Below are 20918 nucleotides of genomic sequence, written 5' to 3' on the forward strand. Positions count from 1 at the left end.
TTGAAGGCCAAGAGAAAAGGTGCAGGGAAAGGAGCTGACTGTGACAACCTGTTAGCAAAATTGGTAAAGATGATTTCTTGTGGCTTGACCATAATGTTATTTCATAAATATTTCTTAATTTTTGGGGATAATAATATTGTAAATCAGTTGTTCCTATAACAGTTATTTGAAAATTATTTACTATTACTCAATAATTGGAGAGCTTCTTTTACCATTTATTTGAGTTATAATAATAGTGTCACTTGAGTATACTGTTTGGCTCCTCTTAGGTACCGTTAATCACAGGAAGAATTATATGTAGTAACCCACTACGTCCACAGGACGGCAGTAACATTAAGAGGATTGACGCGGTTGACGGAATGGCAGACTAGAAGAAGAAAAGGCCGGCAGTTAGCATCACGTCGCTAAACAGAGCCAGCGTGAGTGTTAAACTGTGTTTCCCCTCACTTTTTATCACCACGATGGCTGTCCTTTCACTACACGTGTGACATTTACAGACGCAAAAGCACCGCATCTCTTCTGTGTTGCTCCGCAGCAGCCTCGACCTTGTATGAATTAGCTTTAGCCGAACAGCTGCAAACAAAGAGCTACAGAAGTTAGCAATGCATGCTGAAAAGAAAGACAGCCAACATTAGCACCGCGTTGAAAATGTGTAAAGTTCAAATGCGGAGAGCTTTGGTGCATCACCGACTTAATACGGCCGTTGAGAAGATATGTGGGCAGGTATCAAGTTCAGCTTCATCATTTGATCCCTGACTTGAGGGCGGGGCGATTTTCAGATCGCGCAAGTACATGTTTCTTTTTACAATCAACAGTGTTTGTGTATCTGTACTGCGATGTAATTTGGCAAAATAGCCTTTTGCAATTGATCCAATGCACTGAGACAACTCAGTCAACATAAACGTCAACCCCATTTCTTTTCTCATGTCTTTTAGATCTTGCTGCCGGGCAGCAGTAGTAGAGCTCCACAATGGAGCTGAAGGAGCCAGAGCCAACCCACATCAAAGTGGAGGCACAGGAGGACGTGTGCGGCAGTCATGATGCCAAGCAACCAGAGGAGACGGCCGACGGTGCAGAGTTCCAGGTGACTAGCATCATTGTCAAGAGTGAAGACGATGAGGAGACCCAGTCGCCTGAGGACAAGGGCGAGGCCGGTGCCACTGTGGAGCCCCTCGTGGGAGTGCAACCTCAGAGCCGTGTGGCTCGGGTTACACGGTCGCAGCGAGCTGCGTCGGCCCTTCCTGACCCCAAGACCGCAGCTCCCGGCGACGTGACGACAGCCGGAAGCACATTGTCCGGTTTGAACTGCACGCGGCGTGAGCGGCACCCGAGCGGGAAACCATTCATCTGCCCATTTTGCTGCAAAACCTTCAACCAACGCGTCCACTTGTCCCGCCACTTAAGCGTCCACACGGGGGACAAACCCTTCCACTGCACCATCTGCACCAAAATGTTTGCCACCAGGGACCGCTTGCGCTCCCACACCAGAATCCACACGGGAGAAAAACCATTCACCTGCCCCGTTTGCGGCAAGCGTTTCTTCCACCGTTCGCATTTAGTCAAACACTCGCACATTCACACGGGCGTGAAACCCTTCTCGTGCCTCTTTTGCGGCAAGCGCTTCTACTCCAATGGCGATCTGATCAAACACACGAGGACGCACACCGGAGAGAAACCCTTCACCTGCTCCATCTGCAACACCAGCTTCAGCGACAGCTCCACGCTGGGCAAGCACAAGCGGCGACACACGGGAGAGAAACCCTTCAGCTGCACCGTGTGCGACAAGCGCTTCCCCTTCAAGTTCCAGGTCAAGAAGCACAAGTGTGTTGGGGAGAACAGCAACGCCAAGTGAACTCAAAACAACCACTACGCCGTAGCCATGTCCAAAGTCCGGCCCGCGGGCCAAATCCGGCCCACTATCAGATTTCATATCGGCCGCAGCTTCGGTCTTATAATGTATAATTTATGGCCCGCCTGCATTGTCAAACTGAATATAAGAAAAAAAAATGAAACTTGGACCTGTAATCCCTCCTATTACCAAAGGGTGGCAGCACCACCCTTCGCCGCTCATTTCTGCCATGGCGACTGCAAAGAAAACGAGGACAGTTGACGCTTTCAAGAGAAATGGGAATGACAATACTTGCTCGCTGAAAATCAAGGCAATTGTGTTTGTCTCATTTCTAAAGAGACGCTTGCCTTGTTTAAGTATTTTCACCCCAAAGACACACTCGTAGACTTAACATGGCATCACAACAGCGATTCTTCACGCGGGGCTGGCTGTGAGTCAAAATGAAATAAAAATGAAATATTGCTTAATATTAAACATTACGAAGTGGCCATGTTAATACTGTTGATGTTATAAACCTGTAGACATTACTTTTACTATTACTATTAATTTCTGAAAGATATTGTAAAGGACAAGAGCAAAACTCACTTCTTTTAAGTTTTAATAATAACAGACACATTTGCATTACTTATAACTCCTGTTTAAAATGTTCATGAGGAAAAAATAATTTCAAACTCATGTAAGGTATTTCAAGCCGTTTGTTCAATTTTATCTGACTCTTCAGATATGCATGAAAGGCAGAATTTGTGTTTTTAGAGTGGTTCACATCTGCCTGAATGGCATATATTTGGTTATTTTGTCGTTTGAAAAATAAAGACAATTGTGACAGTGAAATTTGTTTTACAAGTGTGTATTTGCATGAAATGTTTGTCGTTCAAAAATGTCTGAAAAAAACGTTTGGCCCCCGGCCGGGCCCCTTCACTTTATTAAATCTGGCCCTCCTTGCAAAAACACCCCTGCTTTACAGGATGATGCTGCCGAGTGCGCAAAGCTCACAAATGTGTTTTTCAAAACATGCTCGCTTCCCCTCTTTCCCGTCCCCAATGAAATCCAAGTGGTGTCCAAAGTCTGGACAAAGGTGGCCCAAGTAATATCGCGTTCCGTCGGGGCAAAGACGTGGGTCTCCGCGGGAACGCGCTCTTCCAAGGTTGCTGAGGAGCGAGCCAGCCAGTGGGCGGAGAGGACCTGATAGTCACTGAGATGATTCTGTAGATTTGTTTTATGAGGTGTGAAATTCCAACATGTCCTCCTTTGCTAGTTCAAAGAAAGACCCAACAAAAAACAGGAAAAGTTGGATGTGGACTCTTTTGACGTGGGCCGCACTTGAGTAAAAAAAAAAAAAACAAGCTTGCCTGGCCAAGTGGCAGGCAGCACGTGGACTGACTGTACACTCCCTGAAATGATTCAGCATCTCCAAACTGTTTGGTGATGATCTATCTCATGAAAGAAAATTCTTTTTCCTTCTTCAGCGACAATGCAAGAGAGCAGCGAAATGACCGTCCGGCTCCCTTCGACGTGGGTGGCACTTGCCTGCATCCAGGCATCAATCGGCAACAGGCAAATACCAAAGCTATTTTGCCAACATCACAAGAAAAGTATCAATTTGAGAACCAAGGTTTCCTTGATGAATATCGCTGTGTCTGGGAGTTAAGTTTCGTCTTCTTTTCTCCGCCTCTTCCCTCGTTTCCAGCACAGTGACGCACAGGTGGTCTTGGCTCCATATAAGGTCATTTATCGTTTCCTCGCCGTCAATTGGAATTTTACCGATTCCACCATTTTCTTCTTCTTGCGTGTGCGTGCGTGTGTGCGTGCGTGCGTGCGTGTGCGCGCGCATGACTGCGTATGTGTGTGTGTGCATGCGCGTGCGAGAGAGTTAGGTTTCGTTTCCTTCAACTCCCTTGAAGAATTTTTTCTGACCACATGCTGTTGATGCCAAATGTTTCCAGCTCAGTGACGCCCAGGCCGTTTTGGTCTCAAGGTGCGTGTGTCATTTTGGAGCCAACTGTTGTTAAGGACACTGCCACCAGCCTTCGTCTGCTGCCGTCAAGACGCTGACCTGACGACTGCAAAGGAGAGATGGAACTTCAGAACATGCAGGTTGTAATTCCATAATTTATAGTGCATGCGTGCGTGTGTGCGACTATCAAAACTTTGGTCAGCACTTTGGAAGCTTGATCGGTTTCTTCAAAGGCAGCCCTTATACTCGGCCTAAAAAAGAACAAAAACATCTTTTAATGACCATTGTCTTTCTAAGTTGACCAAACTCATATCAATGGATATTTTGATATCATTCAGAAAAGGCAGCCTCCGTTTTATTTGATCCTTTGAACCCAATATTGATATGAGTTAGAACAACTTTGAAGGGGAGAATAAAAAAAGAGATCTTTTTGGCCTCGTCTGCCTAGTGGCAGGGCCGCCGTTGCGTGACCGCACCCTCTCAACCGTACCTTTATTCTGCGTGTCAATCAATGCACATGAAAGCTTTTAAGTGGATACTTTATGATTAGAACATTCCAAAATGGTTTCATACACGTAAATAGTACAATAATAGTATAAACAACATGCAGAGAATATTGTATCAATATTGAAAATGTAAACATGAGTCACCAACGTTAGCGAAACGTTAACGTTTTTGTTTGGTTGGTTTGTTCATTTCGAACATGAAAAGAAATACAAGAAAAAAGTAAAAAACACAGAAAATGATAACTCCATAGTACAATAGAAGATCAAAAAAGAAGAAATTGATATTGCATTATAATTTTCCCTTTGTAGTAAATTCATGTTTGTTCAAAAAGGAGGAGAAGGGAGCCTAAGCTTATCTGACTCTTCCCCTTGTAACTACATATGTCTTTGATTCTGTCAAGATTTGACCATCGTCAAATATATCAAATAAATAAATACAAAAGCAACTTAAACAACTTCACGGCATATTAGGGTATCCCGTCAACATTTTGTCCTTAGACATTTTTTTTTAAACTTCAGTAAGGTTCTTTAGTTCTTCACTGCCGCTGTTCCGTAATTCCACACCTCGAACTGTTATACAATGTAACTAAGTTTGTTCTCAACAAATAAACATAAGTGTTCCCCTTAAATAAATTTCCCTCCACTCAAACAACCTCTGGATACTGTTTGGCAATTGATTATTTCTTATTTTGTACATGAGTTGGACGGTTTTGAAGTCGACTAGGTCGTCGTATTTCAGTGAGTTCAGTATAATAAAAAGAGGGTTTAGATGGTTCTCGATGATCAGCATTATTTATAAGTCGTAATGCTTTGTTTTTAAATATCAGTTTAATAAATAAAGATTGGATCTGTGTTTGTTTTGTATGTATTGTCCCACACCTCCACACAGTAAATGATGTATGGGAGTATGAAGGAGCAGTGCAAGGAATGTAATGATGACTGAATTATAAGGTCTTTTACTTTATACGATACTGCTAGTGATTTGGAAATTTTTGCTTGGATATACATTATATGTGCTTTCCAACTCAATTTATTATCTATAAGCACGTGTAACGTAGAACGGTGAGTGTGTGCGCGTGTAACACACGGAGATGCGACGTTCCGTTGTTAACCTTGGTTAACCAGGGACCTCTAGTGGTCACAATTGACCGTAGCAGAAGTCAACATCCTATTTTCTTTCTAGTTATTATAATCACTTTTTGTAACAAGGTATACAATACTGTCAATATGTCTTCAGAGGTCTTCTTTGATAACAACGTACAAGACTGCAAATAGTCGAAGTTCCGCCATTTAAATTCACACCTTTGTCCCTCTTCTGGACTTAGGACCGTTCCGCGACCACTGACGACGGCGTGTCCGGAGGAGCATCTTTGCCTGTGGCCGTCGGCCAGTCAGAGACGTGAGTCAGCTTATCCATCACTCTACTCCAGTCTTTTTTTTTTTTTAACACTATTTTATGTCTGTACGGCGACCTTGAGTGCTTTGAAAGGCGCCTTATCAATCAAATGTATTGTTATGCTTACTCGACGACAAAGTCTGCTGCCGTTTGGCCGTTTGCCGTCCTTTTTTTCTGAAATAGCGTCGGGCTCGCCGCGTTACATGGCTTTGCCTTGGCTGGCTTTCTCCTCAGTTTTAGAGCTCTTGTCTTTTTTTGTGTTCCAGTCGGTTGGGTTTGCCGTTTCAACGTCCATCTAATCGGAGACAAGACACCACACCGTGGTGGCGTTTGGTATTGCTCCTCTTTATTGTTCCTTGCACACTCATATACACATGCGCTTTTTGTTTTTGGTCACTCTCTCACTCCCACACACACACGTTCAGAGCGTCAAACGTGGGAATCAAACTCACGGTGTCGGCACCAATGTTCCCTCTAATTTTTCAAGTGTCTAGTAATCTAATAGTGTCTAATAAATAAATGAGGAAATACAGGAATGAATCCATCAGTCCAAAAGTACATGTACAGATGAATGAAAAAATAGATAGATAGATAGATAGATAGATAGATAGATAGATAGATAGATAGATAGATAGATAGATAGATAGATAGATAGATAGATAGATAGATAGATAGATAGATAGATAGATAGATAGATAGATAGATAAAGACCGATCAATCAATCAATGAAATATTGTCAATGAGACCTTGAACTTGCTCGGCGTCGCATTTTGTGTCGTGTACAGCCCGTTCCTTTTCTGTCGGGCTTTCGCGCTCTCTCGCAATAATGTACCGACCGAGCCCGGACAGAGGTGTCGTCCCATCTCGTTGCCGCAAACAAGGTCAAAACCAACGTCAAGTGGAAAGAAAACTTCACGTCATTTGGCTAAACACAAAATACGGCATTAGACGCACGCAGAACAAACAAGCTCGGGACATTCGTACGGAGTAAGCAAGAATAGAAGGAGAGCACAAAATGGCAAATGACAAGTGGTTCGAGATGAACCAAAGCACCCACAAACTGATCGGCGAACCACCAAAGCCCAAGGTACGCATCGGACGCGCACGCGCTTGACTAATGCCGTGGTCGAGTTGAAAGCATTTGCAAGTCGTTCGCTCCGTCGGGGGAGAGAGAGAGACAGAGAGAGAGACAGAAAGAGAGAGAGAGAGAGAGAGAGAGAGAGAGAGAGAGAGAGAGAGAGAGAGAGAGAGAGAGAGAGAGAGAGAGAGAGAGAGACGCCGCCGCCGCCTGTGACGACGTTTGCGCTCAGTTTGTTCAGATACGCTGGGGCTCCATTCTGGTGGTGGTCCCGACGCTCCTCTTGGTCGTGCTTGTCATCCAAAACATCGTCTTCTTCCACTTGAACAGGTACGCACGCACGCGCGCACGCAATGAACAAACACTTGACCGCCACAAGTTGCATTCCTCACCAAGGATGGCAGATTCATGTATACCCTTTATGTGTTCCAAGGCCTCAGGAGATCGTCAAAGAGCTGGGCGCGCTGGTGGCGACTTTGCCCAACAGCATCCCGGACCACAACTGCAGCGACTTAGCCTGCCACTGGGCGGCGCTGCAGACCACATTGGCAAAGCTGAAGGCAGGTCAGGAGGCAGGTCAGACCGCATTGGCAGAGCTGAAGGCGAGTCACACTGCGATTTCCAGCGACCTGGAGAAGAGTCAGACCGCATTGGCAGAGCTGAAGGCAGGTCAGACGGCATTGGCAGAGCTGAAGGCAGGTCAGACGGCAGGTCAGACGGCATTGGCAGAGCTGAAGGCAGGTCAGGAGGCAGGTCAGACCGCATTGGCAGAGCTGAAGGCAGGTCAGGAGGCAGGTCAGACCGCATTGGCAGAGCTGAAGGCAGGTCAGGAGGCAGGTCAGACCGCATTGACAGAGCTGAAGGCAGGTCAGACCGCATTGGCAGAGCTGAAGGCAGGTCAGGAGGCAGGTCAGACCGCATTGGCAGAGCTGAAGGCAGGTCAGGAGGCAGGTCAGACCGCATTGGCAGAGCTGAAGGCAGGTCAGGAGGCAGGTCAGACCGCATTGGCAGAGCTGAAGGCAGGTCAGGAGGCAGGTCAGACCGCATTGACAGAGCTGAAGGCAGGTCAGACCGCATTGGCAGAGCTGAAGGCAGGTCAGGAGGCAGGTCAGACCGCATTGGCAGAGCTGAAGGCAGGTCAGGAGGCAGGTCAGACCGCATTGGCAGAGCTGAAGGCAGGTCAGGAGGCAGGTCAGACCGCATTGACAGAGCTGAAGGCAGGTCAGGAGGCAGGTCAGACCGCATTGACAGAGCTGAAGGCAGGTCAGGAGGCAGGTCAGACCGCATTGACAGAGCTGAAGGCAGGTCAGACCGCATTGGCAGAGCTGAAGGCAGGTCAGGAGGCAGGTCAGACCGCATTGGCAGAGCTGAAGGCAGGTCAGGAGGCAGGTCAGACCGCATTGGCAGAGCTGAAGGCAGGTCAGGAGGCAGGTCAGACCGCATTGGCAGAGCTGAAGGCAGGTCAGGAGGCAGGTCAGACCGCATTGACAGAGCTGAAGGCAGGTCAGACCGCATTGGCAGAGCTGAAGGCAGGTCAGGAGGCAGGTCAGACCGCATTGGCAGAGCTGAAGGCAGGTCAGGAGGCAGGTCAGACTGCATTGGCAGAGCTGAAGGCAGGTCAGATGGCATTGGCAGAGCTGAAGGCAGGTCAGGAGGCAGGTCAGACCGCATTGACAGAGCTGAAGGCAGGTCAGGAGGCAGGTCAGACTGCATTGGCAGAGCTGAAGGCAGGTCAGATGGCATTGGCAGAGCTGAAGGCAGGTCAGGAGGCAGGTCAGACTGCATTGGCAGAGCTGAAGGCAGGTCAGATGGCATTGGCAGAGCTGAAGGCAGGTCAGGAGGCAGGTCAGACCGCATTGACAGAGCTGAAGGCAGGTCAGGAGGCAGGTCAGACCGCATTGGTAGAGCTGAAGGCACGTCAGGAGGCAGGTCAGATGGCATTGGCAGAGCTGAAGGCGAGTCACACTGCGATTTCCAGCGACCTGGAGAAGAGTCAGATCGCATTGGCAGAGCTAAAGGCAGGTCAGACCGCATTGGCAGAGCTCAAGGCAGGTCAGACGGCAGGTCAGTCGGCATTGGCAGAGCTGAAGGCAGGTCAGGAGGCAGGTCAGACGGCGTTGGCAGAGCTGAAGGCGAGTCACACTGCGATTTCCAGCGACCTGGAGAAGAGTCAGACCGCATTGGCAGAGCTGAAGGCAGGTCAGACCGCATTGGCAGAGCTCAAGGCAGGTCAGGAGGCAGGTCAGACTGCATTGGCAGAGCTGAAGGCAGGTCAGGAGGCAGGTCAGACGGCATTGGCAGAGCTGAAGGCGAGTCACACCGCGATTCGCAGCGACCTGGAGGCGAGTCAGAGCCTGCTGGCCAAATTCTGGGAGGAGATTGGCAGCAACAAAGGCCTACTGAATGAGACACTGAAAGACCTGGAGACGGACTACAAGAACATGTCTCAGGTGAGGTGGACATTTCAGGACTTAACGTCCCTCCCTCCCTGCCTCCCTCCTCTTACACACAAACTACTATCTCCTTTGAATAAGAACAAAAGTATTGTTGAAAGCTGCAAACAAAGTGTCCCAGTTGGAGATCTCATTTCAGTTCTTTCAAACGCTTGGTGCGCAGGAGCTGTCACAAGAGACCAAGGAGTTACACAACTTCAGTTTGGCTTTGTCCAGCCTGCAGCAGAAGGTGGTGGATCAGCCCACACTTAACAGGGAACTCCATGGTAGCTAGCAAGCGAGCGTGTCCAGTTTGTCTAAAGCGGGCATCTATTTTGCACTCTCACGTCTTTTTTTTTTTTTTTGCTTCAGGTCTCATGCCCAGAGACTGCAGTGACGTCATGGCGGCAGGAATGTCCCAAAGTGGAGTCTATACCTTCTTTATTGGGTCCAACAGCTTCGAAGCTTATTGCAACATGAACCTGGACAAGGGAGGCTGGACCGTAAGTGCCTGACCCCCCCCCCCGAAAAAAACACCCCAAAGTTCCCCTCGTGATGCCTTCCCCAATAAAGTTGGCACTTTTCTTCATGCTCGTTTGCTCCGCTGATGGTGTGCGTGCGTGTGTGTTTGCAGGTGATCCAGAGGAGAAAGGACGGCTCCGTCAACTTCTTTCGGGGTTGGGACGACTATCGAAAGGGCTTTGGAGACCTCGCCGGAGAGCACTGGCTCGGTCGGAAACAAAGACACCCTTCTTGTCAAGCCTTTGTGGTTTGCGTGACGTGACGCCGCCGCCTTTGCGTGTTTGCAGGCCTGCGAAACATCCACGCTCTGACGGCCTCGGGCGCTTACCAGTTGCGGATCGACTTCACCATATTCGACGGCCGCAAATACTACGCTCTCTACAACGACTTCTCGGTGGGCCGGAACTCGCTGGACCCCGAGAAGGACGGCTACCCGCTCCTTGTGAGCGGCTACTCTGGAAATGCAGGTAGCGACTCCCGCCCGGGGGGGGGCACACTCGAGAGCCTGCGCCGCCTGCGTGTGCTCAAAAGCAAGTTTGTGTGCTTTGCAGGCGATAGCTTCACCTACCATTCTGGGATGAAGTTCAGCACCAAAGACCGCGACCAAGACGAGGAGCCTGGCAATTGCGCCAATTACAATAAGGGAGCTTGGTGGTACAACAGCTGTTATTACTCCAACTTGAACGGGATGTACAAGGCAACCAGCACCTGCGACAATACCAATGCAATCTGGCGTAGTTTGGATGGATTAGATCGTCCCTGCCTGAGATTTGTGGAGATGAAGATCCGGCCCAGAAAGTGAGCGGCCAGCCGGCGGAGCCTGGGAACGGCATCCCCGTGGGATCACGTGGGTGCTGCCCGCCGTCACCCATTTGCGCAGCGCTCGTCAAGTAAGATGGCGGTGCGCAAATGTGTGTCGGATTTGGCCCGGGCAAATGGGCTCAAGTGCAATTTCGAATTTCACCAGAAGCTTGACACGAGAGAGACCTGACAAATGGTTAGTTGGAAGTTAGTTCCTCCAAATGAATTCTTTTAAAAAAGCAGTTTGGCGCTGTTGCAGTTCAAAATTTCACCAGCAGACGGTGCCAAATTTAGACTGATGTGACATGGTCAATCCGTCGTTAGATGAGTCAAAAATGATTGAGTCGGAAAACACGACCTGTTTTGAATGACACACACACACACACACTCACTTTTGGATCATTTTAGGATGTTTTGCTTTGCTATCATAAAATCCCTTACATCTGTTAACATAAGGAGTGGCCATAAGCATAGGTTAGCTACGATTGATTATGTGTTAAGTTCGTGAGTGTTTTACAATGACATCTGTTCAAGTAAGGGTAGCCACCCATAACCATTGTTTAGTTAGGTTGCGTTGAATATTGAGTTAGCTTTCATTTTCTTCCTTTTTGTGTCGTTTCAGTTGAATATTTTTAAACATGGTTGATCGTTGTTGATGTCACAAGGTTGGTTGGATGGATGGATGGATGGATGGATGGATGGATGGATGGATGGATGGATGGATGGATGGATGGATGGATGGATGGATGGATGGATGGATGGATGGCTGGCTGGCTGGCTGGCTGGCTGGCTGGCTGGCTGGCTGGCTGGCTGGATGGATGGATGGATGGATGGATGGATGGATGGATGGATGGATGGATGGATGGATGGATGGATAAATGGATGGATGGATGGATGGATGGATGGATGGATGGATGGATCATCAACATGTATTCAATATGGATGTTTTATTCATACATGAATGTATTCTCACGTGAGTAAGGACTATTAAAGTAAGGGTCCCCGTAATCATCGTTTAGTTATGTTGTGTAATTCAGTTGCATTTTCTTTTTTCTTTTCTTTTCTTCACAATCCAAAGAGGTTTGCGACGGCATCATTCTCGCTTGAATGAGAAACGGCGAGTGGAATTGCCGTCGTTTGTACGAACAATTGAGATGTGTCACTTTTTTCCTTATTCATTAAACTTTCTCTTGATAATCCTTTGATTTGATGATCGATTGTTTTTTTTTTTTCACGTGCATTTTACAATGTGGAATGTATGAGCACCTCGCATTACATACAGTCAAAGCTACAAAACAAACGGACAAATAACTTTTTCAAATCAGACGAGTAAAAGCTGGTGAAGATATTAAAAGTGAAGACAATTTGCAATTACACACGAATTTGAAGCACAATTTGTTTACGCTTTCGCAGAAAATGAATTGGCGGGCCGTGTCTGGCCCCCAGGCCTTGAGTTTGACACCCGTGCCTTAGGGAGAGAAAGCCGCTGTAAAAAGGACGCCGAGGTAGATGTCAGACCTACGTGAGTCATTCCTAGAATGGCAAATGATCTTCAATTTAAATAATATGTTTTTTTTTCTTCTTTTAAATATTTGACCAGTTTTTACTCATCTGATTTGAAAACGACTTATTTGTCCATCGCACACACTGCCGACTTGTCACAATGGATACAATGAACGTAGCAGGTGACCTTACTCAGCAGGCCTCTCATCTCTGACAGGGGTTATGATGCGAAGATCCACTTTCAGGTCCTTGCTCGGGCTTTGCCATTCCCCTCCATCTCATCTCCTTTCCTGTCGCACTTTGGCATTGTCAGCTTGTGTGTGTGTGGGTGCGTGTGTGCACTCACACCATCGGGGTGGGCGGGCAGGGGTCACGGTTTGCCGGGTCGCCTGGAACTGTCAAGAGGAACAAAGCAGAGTGCAAAACGGCCTGAAATCAAAGATCATGTTTACGATTGGAAAGCTGCTTTCGATTTTTTTTTCTTCATGTGAGCCTCATGAAATCTATTTTGATTTTTGTCAATGACTTGATTTGACTTTGGCTAGGCTAATTTGTGCACCACCCAGAATGCCACAGTGGGAGCAGACAGTGTTCCAAAAGCATATAATGATTGGCTCTTTGCTTGTTTTTTTTTTTTTTTTTGTAAGTATGAGGGACAATGGTGGACGGCGCGCTTTGGTGGTCTTGGTTCGCCATGGTGACCACGGATATAAACAATTCAAATTCTTTCAATTCGTTCTCAAACTACGCTCCTCAAACACTGCTTGATATGAAGAGAGTGAAAAAAAGTAAGAAAATGGCACTCTATAATATTGTATCTCATAAACGCTGAAGTCATTACACAATTGAATAGGCGAAAGATGATTAACTTGTTGAAGGGGCCTTCTACTTGCTTGTTTCGACCACCAGGAGGCAGTATAAAAAATATATAGCTGTATAATGCTGAGTTTCCGTTTGCCGATTTTGTTCGTTCTTGGCCTTTTTTGTTTTCTTGACGTCCACACACATACAACAACAATTCTATTATTCTATAATTATAATTCTGTTATCGTTTTGTTTCATCAAATGTATTCAAGGGAATGAATCAATGAGCACGATAAAAACATAATTACAGAAATATCCTCGTACTAAAAGCCATTTCCCGCAGTGAAAGTTTTCTGTAAAATTAAAAAGGAAAAAGAAAAAAAAGACCAAGAACATATTTACCTTGTATTCGTCCTGCATCAGGAATTTCTGCAAAAGCGTAGCAACACAAACGAAACTTTTTGCAGCACAAACGAACGGTACCATTTTGGGTCCATTTGGAGGAAAATGGGAGGCTGGATAACGTCCTCGCTAGAAAATAAATGTAGAATATCTACAAAACCGAAGCAGCACAAACGAATTTTTTGCAGCACAAACCAGCACAAACGTAACAGACTATTTTCCTTCGATTTTGCGTGGGCTGGGGGGGCCAGCTTCACGCGGGTGCAAATTTCAAACACCTGGAATGCTCCTGAAGCAGGACAAATACAAGGTAAATATGTTCTTAGTCTTTTTTTATCTGTCTTTTTAGCTTACAGAAAACGTTCACTGCGGGAAATGGCTTTCAGTACGAGGATATTTCTGTAATTATGTTTTTAGCGTGCCCATTGATTAATTCCCTTATTATCAATAAGCCTATATCAGTGTCCGGCCCGCGGGCTAAATCCGGCCCCCGATCAGATTTCATGCGGCCCGCAGCTTCGGTCTTATAATGTATAATTTATGGCCCGCCTGCATTGTCAAATTGAATATAAAATATATATATATATATATATATATATATATATATATATATATATATATATATATATATATATATATATATATATATATATATATATATATATATATATATATATATATATATATATATATATATATATATATATAAAAGAAACTTTCACCTGTAATTCCTCCTATGACCAAAGGGTAGCAGCACCACCCCTCGCCGCTCATTTCTGCCATGGCGACTGCAAAGAAAACGAGGATACTTGACATTGAGGGCCGTCGCTTTCAAGAGAAATGGGAATTACAATATTTGCTCGACACGAGTAGACTCAACATGGCATCACAAGAGCGATTCTTCACGCGGGGCTGTGAGTTAAAATGAAATAGAAATTTCAAATTTAATTAATATTAAACATTAAGGAGTGACCATGTTAATACTGTTGATGTTATAAACCTGTACATTACTTTTACTATTACTTTCTGAAAGATATTGTAAATGACAAGAGCAAAACTCACTTGATTTAAGTTTTAATAATAACAGACACATTTGTATTACTTATAACTCCTGTTTAAAATGTTCATGAGGAAAAAACAATTTCAAACTCATGTAAATGTAAGGTATTTCAAACCGTTTGTTCAATGTCATCTTCAGATACGAATGAAAGGCAGAATTTGTGTTTTTAGAGTGGTTCACGCGACAAAATAACCAAATATATGACTCTGACTCTTCAGATATGAATGAAAGGCAAAATTTGTGTTTTTAGAGTGGTTCACATCTGCCTGAATGGCTTATATTTGGTTATTTTGTCATTTAAAAAATAAAGACAATTATAACAATGAAATTTGTTTTAGAACAGTGTGTATTTGCATGAAATGTTAGTTGTTCAAAAATATCTGAAAAAAACGATTGGCCCCCGGGCCCCTTCACTTTATTAAATCTGGCCCTCCTTGCAAAAAGTTTGGACACCCTGCACTACGGCATATATTCTGTATATTATATTTGGGATTTGATATAAGGGTGGGGCTACACAATTTGGCCTAAAAAAAAAATCTCTGCATGCTGCCGCTCTTTGTGCACTTTTCTAGGTATGCATGCAATTAAAATTTATAACTAGCCCAAGAGGGACAAAAACAGTTTTTGTTCAACACGTGGTTTATCGTTAGCACCCTACTATATTGCATTTTCTGTTAACCGCAATTTTAATTTTTTTCATTATTTATGCTCACATGCACACAAGCTGCTGTTGACCCCAGCTCACACCTCAGCGCTTGCATGCGGACTTGCTGATGCCACCCGCCTTTTAAAGGCGCATGCAACTTCACAGGCACTACCATATGCAGTATTTTCTAGACGTTTTATGTTGGCAAGAAGTTCAAATTATATATTTTTTCTATATATATATATATATATATATATATATATATATATATGGTTTGTTTGTATCATACTGTAACAGAAGTGACAAAGTGATCAAAAAGCACTTGACCAAATCTTACCGGACTTTTGAAACTGCAACTTTTAACTGCATTGTGATGCACATTACTGCCCCCTAGTGGATTTTAGTATTTTGTGTCAATTTCAGAGGACTTCTTTTTTTTTTTATAAATGTCTTGTATGCAAAAAGTTGTGCATCTGTTCACCCATCAAGTGTGAAATTAAACAACCAGGTGATCTCCGGTTTCTGACCAACTAGCTGTCCTGGATTATGTCGAATTGTGACATCACAGTTGGGCTCATTAACATAACTCAAAGTTTCTGAGACAAAGTTAAATGATTAATTTTGGCATATTCATGTCAACAGCAAGGGAAGTGAACAATATTAAAAAAAAAAAAAAAAAAAAAGAAACTTCACAGGAAACCAAGATGTCACCTTTTAGTTGAGAGTGTTTTATCTGATCACCATCGCAGACTCAAACACCTCCAATTAGCTTCCGTTTTATCCTCGGTCACAAACGTGTCTGCGTAACAAACTCGATATTAGTATTTTTTTTTTTCCAAAACAACTTTACAAACATTACACAAGCTGGCAAGACGTGACTTAAATTTGACATGGTAGTCATGTACATTTTTTCATTTCAGCAAAAACTCCAACTGTACCGAGCGTCGCTTTAGCTGCTGGGGAAAAGCTCCGTCATTTGCTTTGTGAATTTATTTATGTTGCTGACTACAGTGTGTGTGTGCGTGCGTGCGCATGTGTGTGTGCATGTATCACTCATGCCACAAAAGGGGAAGTATCAAAGTGTGTGTCTTCACTTGGTCTCAGCACTATTGAGCAGATAGCCGACCTGATTCCTCCCATTTAACAAGTAGGTGGGAATTTTTTCACAATTATAATTTGAAGATTTTTCACGACTTGTTGCATTGGCCCTTCCTACCAATGTCACATCCAAGTTAATGTGGCTAACTATTACTACATTTGTCTACACTGACATATATTATGAAGTATAGCATTGACATGATTCATGTTTAATTTTTATTTATTTTTTTGGTATAGTTTATTTTTTGATACAAAGCTGCTGACTCTTACTACCGCTTTAAAACTATTCATGTTGATTTTGTCATTCACATTCGGATACTTCATTATTTATGTAGCGAGGCCGCGTGTGGCTGATGTAAACGTGTACGTTGACATTTTTGGATTCAGGATTTTCCCTTTGCAGGACTAATAATAGCTAATTCGGTTCTATTTATGCTTACATCTGTGTTTCAAAGTTTTTCCTACATCACTTCTTACACATTGCATAATGTGCTGGGTGAAATTGTGCCACTTTATTAGGTACACAATCAAATTGTGACTGGATACTGTTAGATTAAGTACCCTAATGAAGTGGCCTGTGATATTTTTACATTTTTGCTCTCTCAATTGCTGTTAAGTTTCACTTATAACTTGTGAGACATCAGCGATTATTTCTCAAGAGCAATTTTTGGCGGTTCAGGAGGAGTGTGAGAAGGGAGAATGAGGAAGTTACAACTTTGCCTGGATGAAATGAGACAGGAGCGGGGGTGTCTTTCTGCGAATGAGTGGGGGGGGGGGGGAGCTGATGAACATGGCCGTGACTCAACGTGTCTCGATGAGTTATCGGAGGTGCCGAGTGGACTTTGGAAACTCAAAGCCCTCCCCCGCATGACCTCCATGTCTTCCTCAGGTCCCAAGATGCTCTCCCTCAACACCTCCCTCAGCATTCCGGCGGTCAAGGCGAGTAAAGGAGGCGACATGGATACGCTCTCCATCGTCCTCGGCGCGATCACCATCCTGCTTGGAATTCCGGGCAACTCTATTGTGATCTGGGTGGCGGGATTCAAGCTCCAGGTTTTCTATCTAAGTTTGCTTTCTTTTACTACTGTAGCGTGAATATTGGGAATGGATTTGTGACAAGATCCCGAGCAGAATGTCTTATTTGAGGCTTCCTGCTTGTCAGAAAAACGTCCTCAACGTGTGGTTGGTCAACCTGGCCGTGGCGGATATAATCTTCTGCTTCACCCGAGTCTTCTCCCTGGTCAAGAAGCTCTTCTTGGACCACTGGCCCTTCGGCTTGTTCATCTGCAAGTTCAACGGCTTCTTCAAGTACGCCAACATGTTTTGCTCCGTCTTCATGTTGGCTGTCATCAGCCTGGACCGGGCCATTTGCATCTGGTTCCCGGTGTTCACCCGGCGCCACCGCACTGTGGGTCACGCCCGGGTCGTGGCTGTGTGCGTGTGGGCAGCAGCCTTGGTCTTCAGCACCCCTTATTTCTTCTACCGCCAAGTCTTCCTGTCGGCCAAGAACCTGACCAAGTGCACGATCGAGGAGGTCAAGGACGTTGACGCCAGGGCGGCGCTCTACTTCATCCGCTTCCTGTGCGGCTTCCTGCTGCCCTTTATGGTCATCCTGGCCTGCTACATTTTGGCCGGGGTGGGCATCCGCCGAACCCGCTTGTCGGGTAAGGCGCGCCCCCTCCGGGTTCTGGCCCTGCTGGTGATTGCCTTCTTCCTCTGCTGGGCTCCATACCACGGCCTGCTGATGCTCCGGATGCTGGACAGCAAAAACTTGGTGGCCAACAAATGGCTTTACCCCGCCAAGGGCGTGGCCTACTTCAACAGCTGCGTCAACCCTGTTCTTTACTTCTTTGTGGGTCTCAAGATGAAGGGCCACTCCAAGAAGTCCTTGGCGGGCCTGTACAAGAGCGTTCTGGCTGAGGATGTGGACGGAGGGTCGGGGCAGACTAAGGAAGACTCCGTGGAGAGCGAATCCCAGCTGTGATGAGGGGCGGGGGGCTAAAACAACTGATAATGTGTCGCTGCCTTTGTATGTTCAAATGTAATAAAAATGTCTTCTTATCTACCATACTGTCTTGTCCAAAAGGAAAAAAAAAGTGTGCTATACTTCAGAGAGAAGTTAGCCGGACTTAGATGCAAAACAAAAGCGTATGGCTCTGAATGTAAACTTTTGTCATAGCGCCGCCTACTGGACAAGAGACTGGCTGCTTTCAACAGGTTCATCATGGTCGCTCCCCCCCTCGTCTGGCTCCGCCTCTCATGCAAGCTTAAACTATATTTGTGGACCAACTTCATACACGCTCAGTGATGACAAGCGTCACTCACAGTTCTTGAATGTTAAAATGACACATTAAAGTAAAAAATATAGCAATACGGTCAACGGAATGGTGAGTTGCCTTTTTAGAATGATCTTTCTCGGTGACATAATAACAACTCACTCCCATCTATTCTTTGTCTTTACACATTTTTAACAATTACCTTCAAGTATAAAAACAAAGCAAGCCAATGAATTTACGACGACTTGAAATCTTACCCGAGATGAGCGTGACTGAAGTTTGTCGCCTCCTCAGGTCTCAAGATGGTTCATCGTGTGGATGAAGCACCCGCTCTCTTCTTCAATGTCTCACCTGGCGTCGCGGCACTGCAAATGAGCGACGATAGTGACATGGACGTGCTCGCCTTAATCTTCAACGTGCTCACCGTCCTGTTTGGCCTTCCGGGCAACGCCATCGTGATCTTGGTGGTGGGATTTCAGCTCAAGGTGAATGGACACATTTAAACTGTTGGGAAATGGAAGTCTAGTTAACACAGAGTGAAGTTCCACTGTTCTAGTCGGCTTTCCCTGTCATTTTTCTCCCGCTGCTTCTCAGGCAACCGTCCTCAACGTGTGGCTGGTCAACCTAGCCATGGCGGACCTAATCTTCTGTGTCACCAGAATCTTCTCTCTGGTCAGGGTTCTGTTCCTGGACCACTGGCCCTTTGGCTTGTTCATGTGCAGGCTCAAAGCCTTCTTTAAATACACCAACATGTTTTGCTCCGTCTTCATGCTGGCCGTCATCAGCGTGGACCGAGCCGCCTGCGTCTGGCTGCCGGTGTTAACTCGCCGCCGCCGCACCGTGTGCGCCGCCCGGCTCGTGGCTTTAGGCGCATGGGTGGGGGCTGTCACCTTAAGCTGGCCCTTCTTCTATTACCGAGGCATCTTGGTTTGCAACAAAAACCTGAGCAGCTGCATCTTGGATGAGAAGAACCACACACAGGTCAAGACGGCACTCTATGTCCTGCGCTTCCTGTGCGGCTTCCTGATACCCTTCACGGTCATCCTGGCTTGCTACATCCTGGCCGGGGTGGGCATTCGCCGCACCCGCTTGACGGCTAAGACGCGCCCCCTAAGGCTGATGGCCCTGCTGGTGTGCGCCTTCTTCTTGTCCTGGGCTCCTTACCATGGCCTGCATATTCTCCGGTTGGTGGACAGCAGAAGCTTGTGGGACGTGCTGATGCCCACCGCCAAGGGTCTGGCTTTCTTCAACAGTTGTGTCAACCCGTTTCTTTACTTCTTTGTGGGGTACAAAATGAAGGGCTGGCCCAAAAACAGTCTGGCGGGAGTGTTCAAGAACGCTATGGATGACAACTTTGCCAATGAGATCGGGCAGTCCAACTACAGCACCAGAGACAGAATGGAAATAAAATTGACTGAAAAATAGCAACACAGAAAGCAGGTTCAATAAATAAACAAGTCAGTGAGCTTTAAAAAATTTTTTTAAAAAAAGCCAAAAATTCTTGTGCATTTTTAGGCCGCTCTTCGGGTCCCTGGATGCATCGCCACAAAGATTAAGGAAAGGTGTCATAAAGGTTAGGAGACTTTTTGAAGAGGCCCAAAGATTTCTGCTGTCCTTTATCTTTGACCATCTGCAGAAGAGGAGGGACATAAAATCAATCAGGCAGGCGTCACCAATTCCACAAAGCATTTGCTATTTCGAAAATGCAACCGAGTGATTTCGGTATCTCTGACAACACGTCCTACTTTTGCATGCATGTTAATGCCATGTAATAAAGTCAAGAGAGATTACAATATGTTCAAGCGGCTGGTGAGTTGGGTATGTCTTCACAATTTATGCGAATAGTTATTGTGATAATTTGCATGATGAAATAATTTATTTAATTTTTTCATCTTTAAAATCGATTGAACCCTTTGACAGAGTTCAGTTCTGGTTTGGGTCAAGTTAATACTGCATGTAGATAAAGAATAAAATACAGCATGCAGATAAAATAAAGACAATGCTATTTTAAAATGGCAAGCAGCTACTTTCTCACCTTTCGAAGTTGCCAACTGTTCTTGGGGTTGAAATTTGTTTGGTCACATCTTAAACTTGGCTTCCTAATTGTTGAGAGGATGTCCTTTAAACTGCTCGACGATAAAAACAAACTTGTCTCTAAGTTGAAGTGGAGTATCTGATAAGGTTGCACAAGAACTTGTCTCGTGTGCTGGTTTTAGTGTTACCATTTTGATGTTGTGGTTCTATTCTAGTTTATAAATGTTTGAAATCTCTGAGTATTTTTGGACTTGTTGAATAAATTAATTTTTATTTAAAAGTTGTCCGTTGTTCCAAAGCTAGCATGCGAGCTAGCTAGCGCAAGTGAACGTACTGCTGTCGTCTGCACATTGAAAACGAGGACAATATTGAAGAAAAAAAAAACTAAAATGTTAGTTTTCATACTTACCTTGTCTCTAAACAATTTTAGGACATTACCAATATTAAACTGCTAAAACCGGTGACGTCTGACTGGTGTCAAGTCATGTGACCAGTGTTCTCAATTTGTTTCCTTTTTTTTCCCCCCAATTTAGTTTCACTGGTTATTGGTCATATTA

General features: G+C 45.2%; 4 protein-coding genes and 1 long non-coding RNA gene across 18 annotated transcripts; 4 read left to right on the plus strand and 1 right to left on the minus strand.

Moving 5' to 3' along the window:
* The first annotated feature begins 302 nt into the window (after positions 1-302).
* On the plus strand, positions 303-2680 carry LOC148380164 (uncharacterized). Of its 2 annotated transcripts, none has more exons than XM_088365010.1 (2): positions 303-419; positions 936-2680. In XM_088365010.1, the coding sequence occupies exon 2, from the start codon at positions 971-973 to the stop codon at positions 1850-1852; it is 882 nt and encodes a 293-aa protein (XP_088221136.1). In that variant the 5' UTR covers positions 303-419; positions 936-970; the 3' UTR covers positions 1853-2680. The 2 variants fall into 2 exon arrangements, with proteins under 2 accessions (XP_088221136.1, XP_088221138.1); XM_088365012.1 differs by lacking the exon at positions 303-419 and adding an exon at positions 435-723.
* On the minus strand, positions 2477-20900 carry LOC148380165 (uncharacterized). 2 transcript variants are annotated; one of them, XR_015854976.1, is made up of 7 exons: positions 20771-20900; positions 18585-19957; positions 15665-15752; positions 13970-14035; positions 12234-12436; positions 4009-4054; positions 2477-3909 (listed from the first exon to the last, which is right to left on the minus strand). It is a non-coding gene; the product is annotated as an uncharacterized LOC148380165 (long non-coding RNA). The 2 variants fall into 2 exon arrangements; XR_015854975.1 differs by lacking the exons at positions 2477-3909; positions 4009-4054 and having other exon boundaries at positions 10925-12436.
* Positions 3656-11743, plus strand: LOC148380166 (fibrinogen C domain-containing protein 1-like). Of its 9 annotated transcripts, none has more exons than XM_088364966.1 (12): positions 3656-3943; positions 5635-5708; positions 5972-6038; positions 7016-7113; positions 7217-7422; positions 7933-8244; positions 9067-9233; positions 9400-9502; positions 9588-9718; positions 9850-9946; positions 10025-10204; positions 10289-11743. In XM_088364966.1, exons 1-12 carry the CDS (start codon positions 3923-3925, stop codon positions 10537-10539), a joined length of 1707 nt encoding a protein of 568 aa, XP_088221092.1. In that variant the 5' UTR covers positions 3656-3922; the 3' UTR covers positions 10540-11743. The 9 variants fall into 9 exon arrangements, with proteins under 9 accessions (XP_088221092.1, XP_088221094.1, XP_088221091.1 ...); XM_088364968.1 differs by having other exon boundaries at positions 3658-3943; positions 7933-8202; XM_088364965.1 differs by lacking the exon at positions 7933-8244 and adding an exon at positions 8617-8982 and having other exon boundaries at positions 3658-3943; positions 7217-7347; positions 9013-9233.
* Positions 13279-18117, plus strand: LOC148380167 (formyl peptide receptor 2-like). Of its 4 annotated transcripts, none has more exons than XM_088364998.1 (3): positions 13279-13557; positions 16941-17104; positions 17214-18117. In XM_088364998.1, exons 1-3 carry the CDS (start codon positions 13353-13355, stop codon positions 18033-18035), a joined length of 1191 nt encoding a protein of 396 aa, XP_088221124.1. In that variant the 5' UTR covers positions 13279-13352; the 3' UTR covers positions 18036-18117. The 4 variants fall into 4 exon arrangements, with proteins under 4 accessions (XP_088221124.1, XP_088221125.1, XP_088221126.1 ...); XM_088364999.1 differs by lacking the exon at positions 13279-13557 and adding an exon at positions 14004-14161; XM_088365000.1 differs by lacking the exon at positions 13279-13557 and adding an exon at positions 16010-16100.
* On the plus strand, positions 18269-20641 carry LOC148380168 (formyl peptide receptor 2-like). Its single transcript, XM_088365008.1, has 3 exons — positions 18269-18438; positions 18622-18812; positions 18922-20641. Exons 2-3 carry the CDS (start codon positions 18630-18632, stop codon positions 19750-19752), a joined length of 1014 nt encoding a protein of 337 aa, XP_088221134.1. The 5' UTR covers positions 18269-18438; positions 18622-18629; the 3' UTR covers positions 19753-20641.
* Positions 20901-20918: the final 18 nt, after the last annotated feature.

Source organism: Syngnathus floridae, chromosome 21 (genome assembly GCF_059516105.1).
Source record: "Syngnathus floridae isolate MCC-2025c chromosome 21, RoL_Sflo_1.0, whole genome shotgun sequence".
In the NCBI taxonomy this organism is placed as follows: Eukaryota; Metazoa; Chordata; class Actinopteri; order Syngnathiformes; family Syngnathidae; genus Syngnathus; species Syngnathus floridae.

Excerpts from the sequence above, each read along its gene's own strand:
- LOC148380164 (XM_088365010.1), top strand. The coding sequence starts at position 971 with ATGGAGCTGAAGGAGCCAGAGCCAACCCACATCAAAGTGGAGGCACAG.
- LOC148380166 (XM_088364964.1), top strand. The coding sequence starts at position 3,923 with ATGGAACTTCAGAACATGCAG. Across the intron at positions 9,503-9,587 it reads ACTTAACAGGGAACTCCATG|GTCTCATGCCCAGAGACTGC; the intron begins GTAGCTAGCAAG and ends TTTTTGCTTCAG. Across the intron at positions 9,947-10,024 it reads CGCCGGAGAGCACTGGCTCG|GCCTGCGAAACATCCACGCT; the intron begins GTCGGAAACAAA and ends GCGTGTTTGCAG.
- LOC148380167 (XM_088364998.1), top strand. The coding sequence starts at position 13,353 with ATGGGAGGCTGGATAACGTCCTCGCTAGAAAATAAATGTAGAATATCT. Across the intron at positions 13,558-16,940 it reads TGAAGCAGGACAAATACAAG|GTCCCAAGATGCTCTCCCTC; the intron begins GTAAATATGTTC and ends TGTCTTCCTCAG. Across the intron at positions 17,105-17,213 it reads TGGCGGGATTCAAGCTCCAG|AAAAACGTCCTCAACGTGTG; the intron begins GTTTTCTATCTA and ends CCTGCTTGTCAG.
- LOC148380168 (XM_088365008.1), top strand. The coding sequence starts at position 18,630 with ATGGTTCATCGTGTGGATGAAGCACCCGCTCTCTTCTTCAATGTCTCA. Across the intron at positions 18,813-18,921 it reads TGGTGGGATTTCAGCTCAAG|GCAACCGTCCTCAACGTGTG; the intron begins GTGAATGGACAC and ends GCTGCTTCTCAG.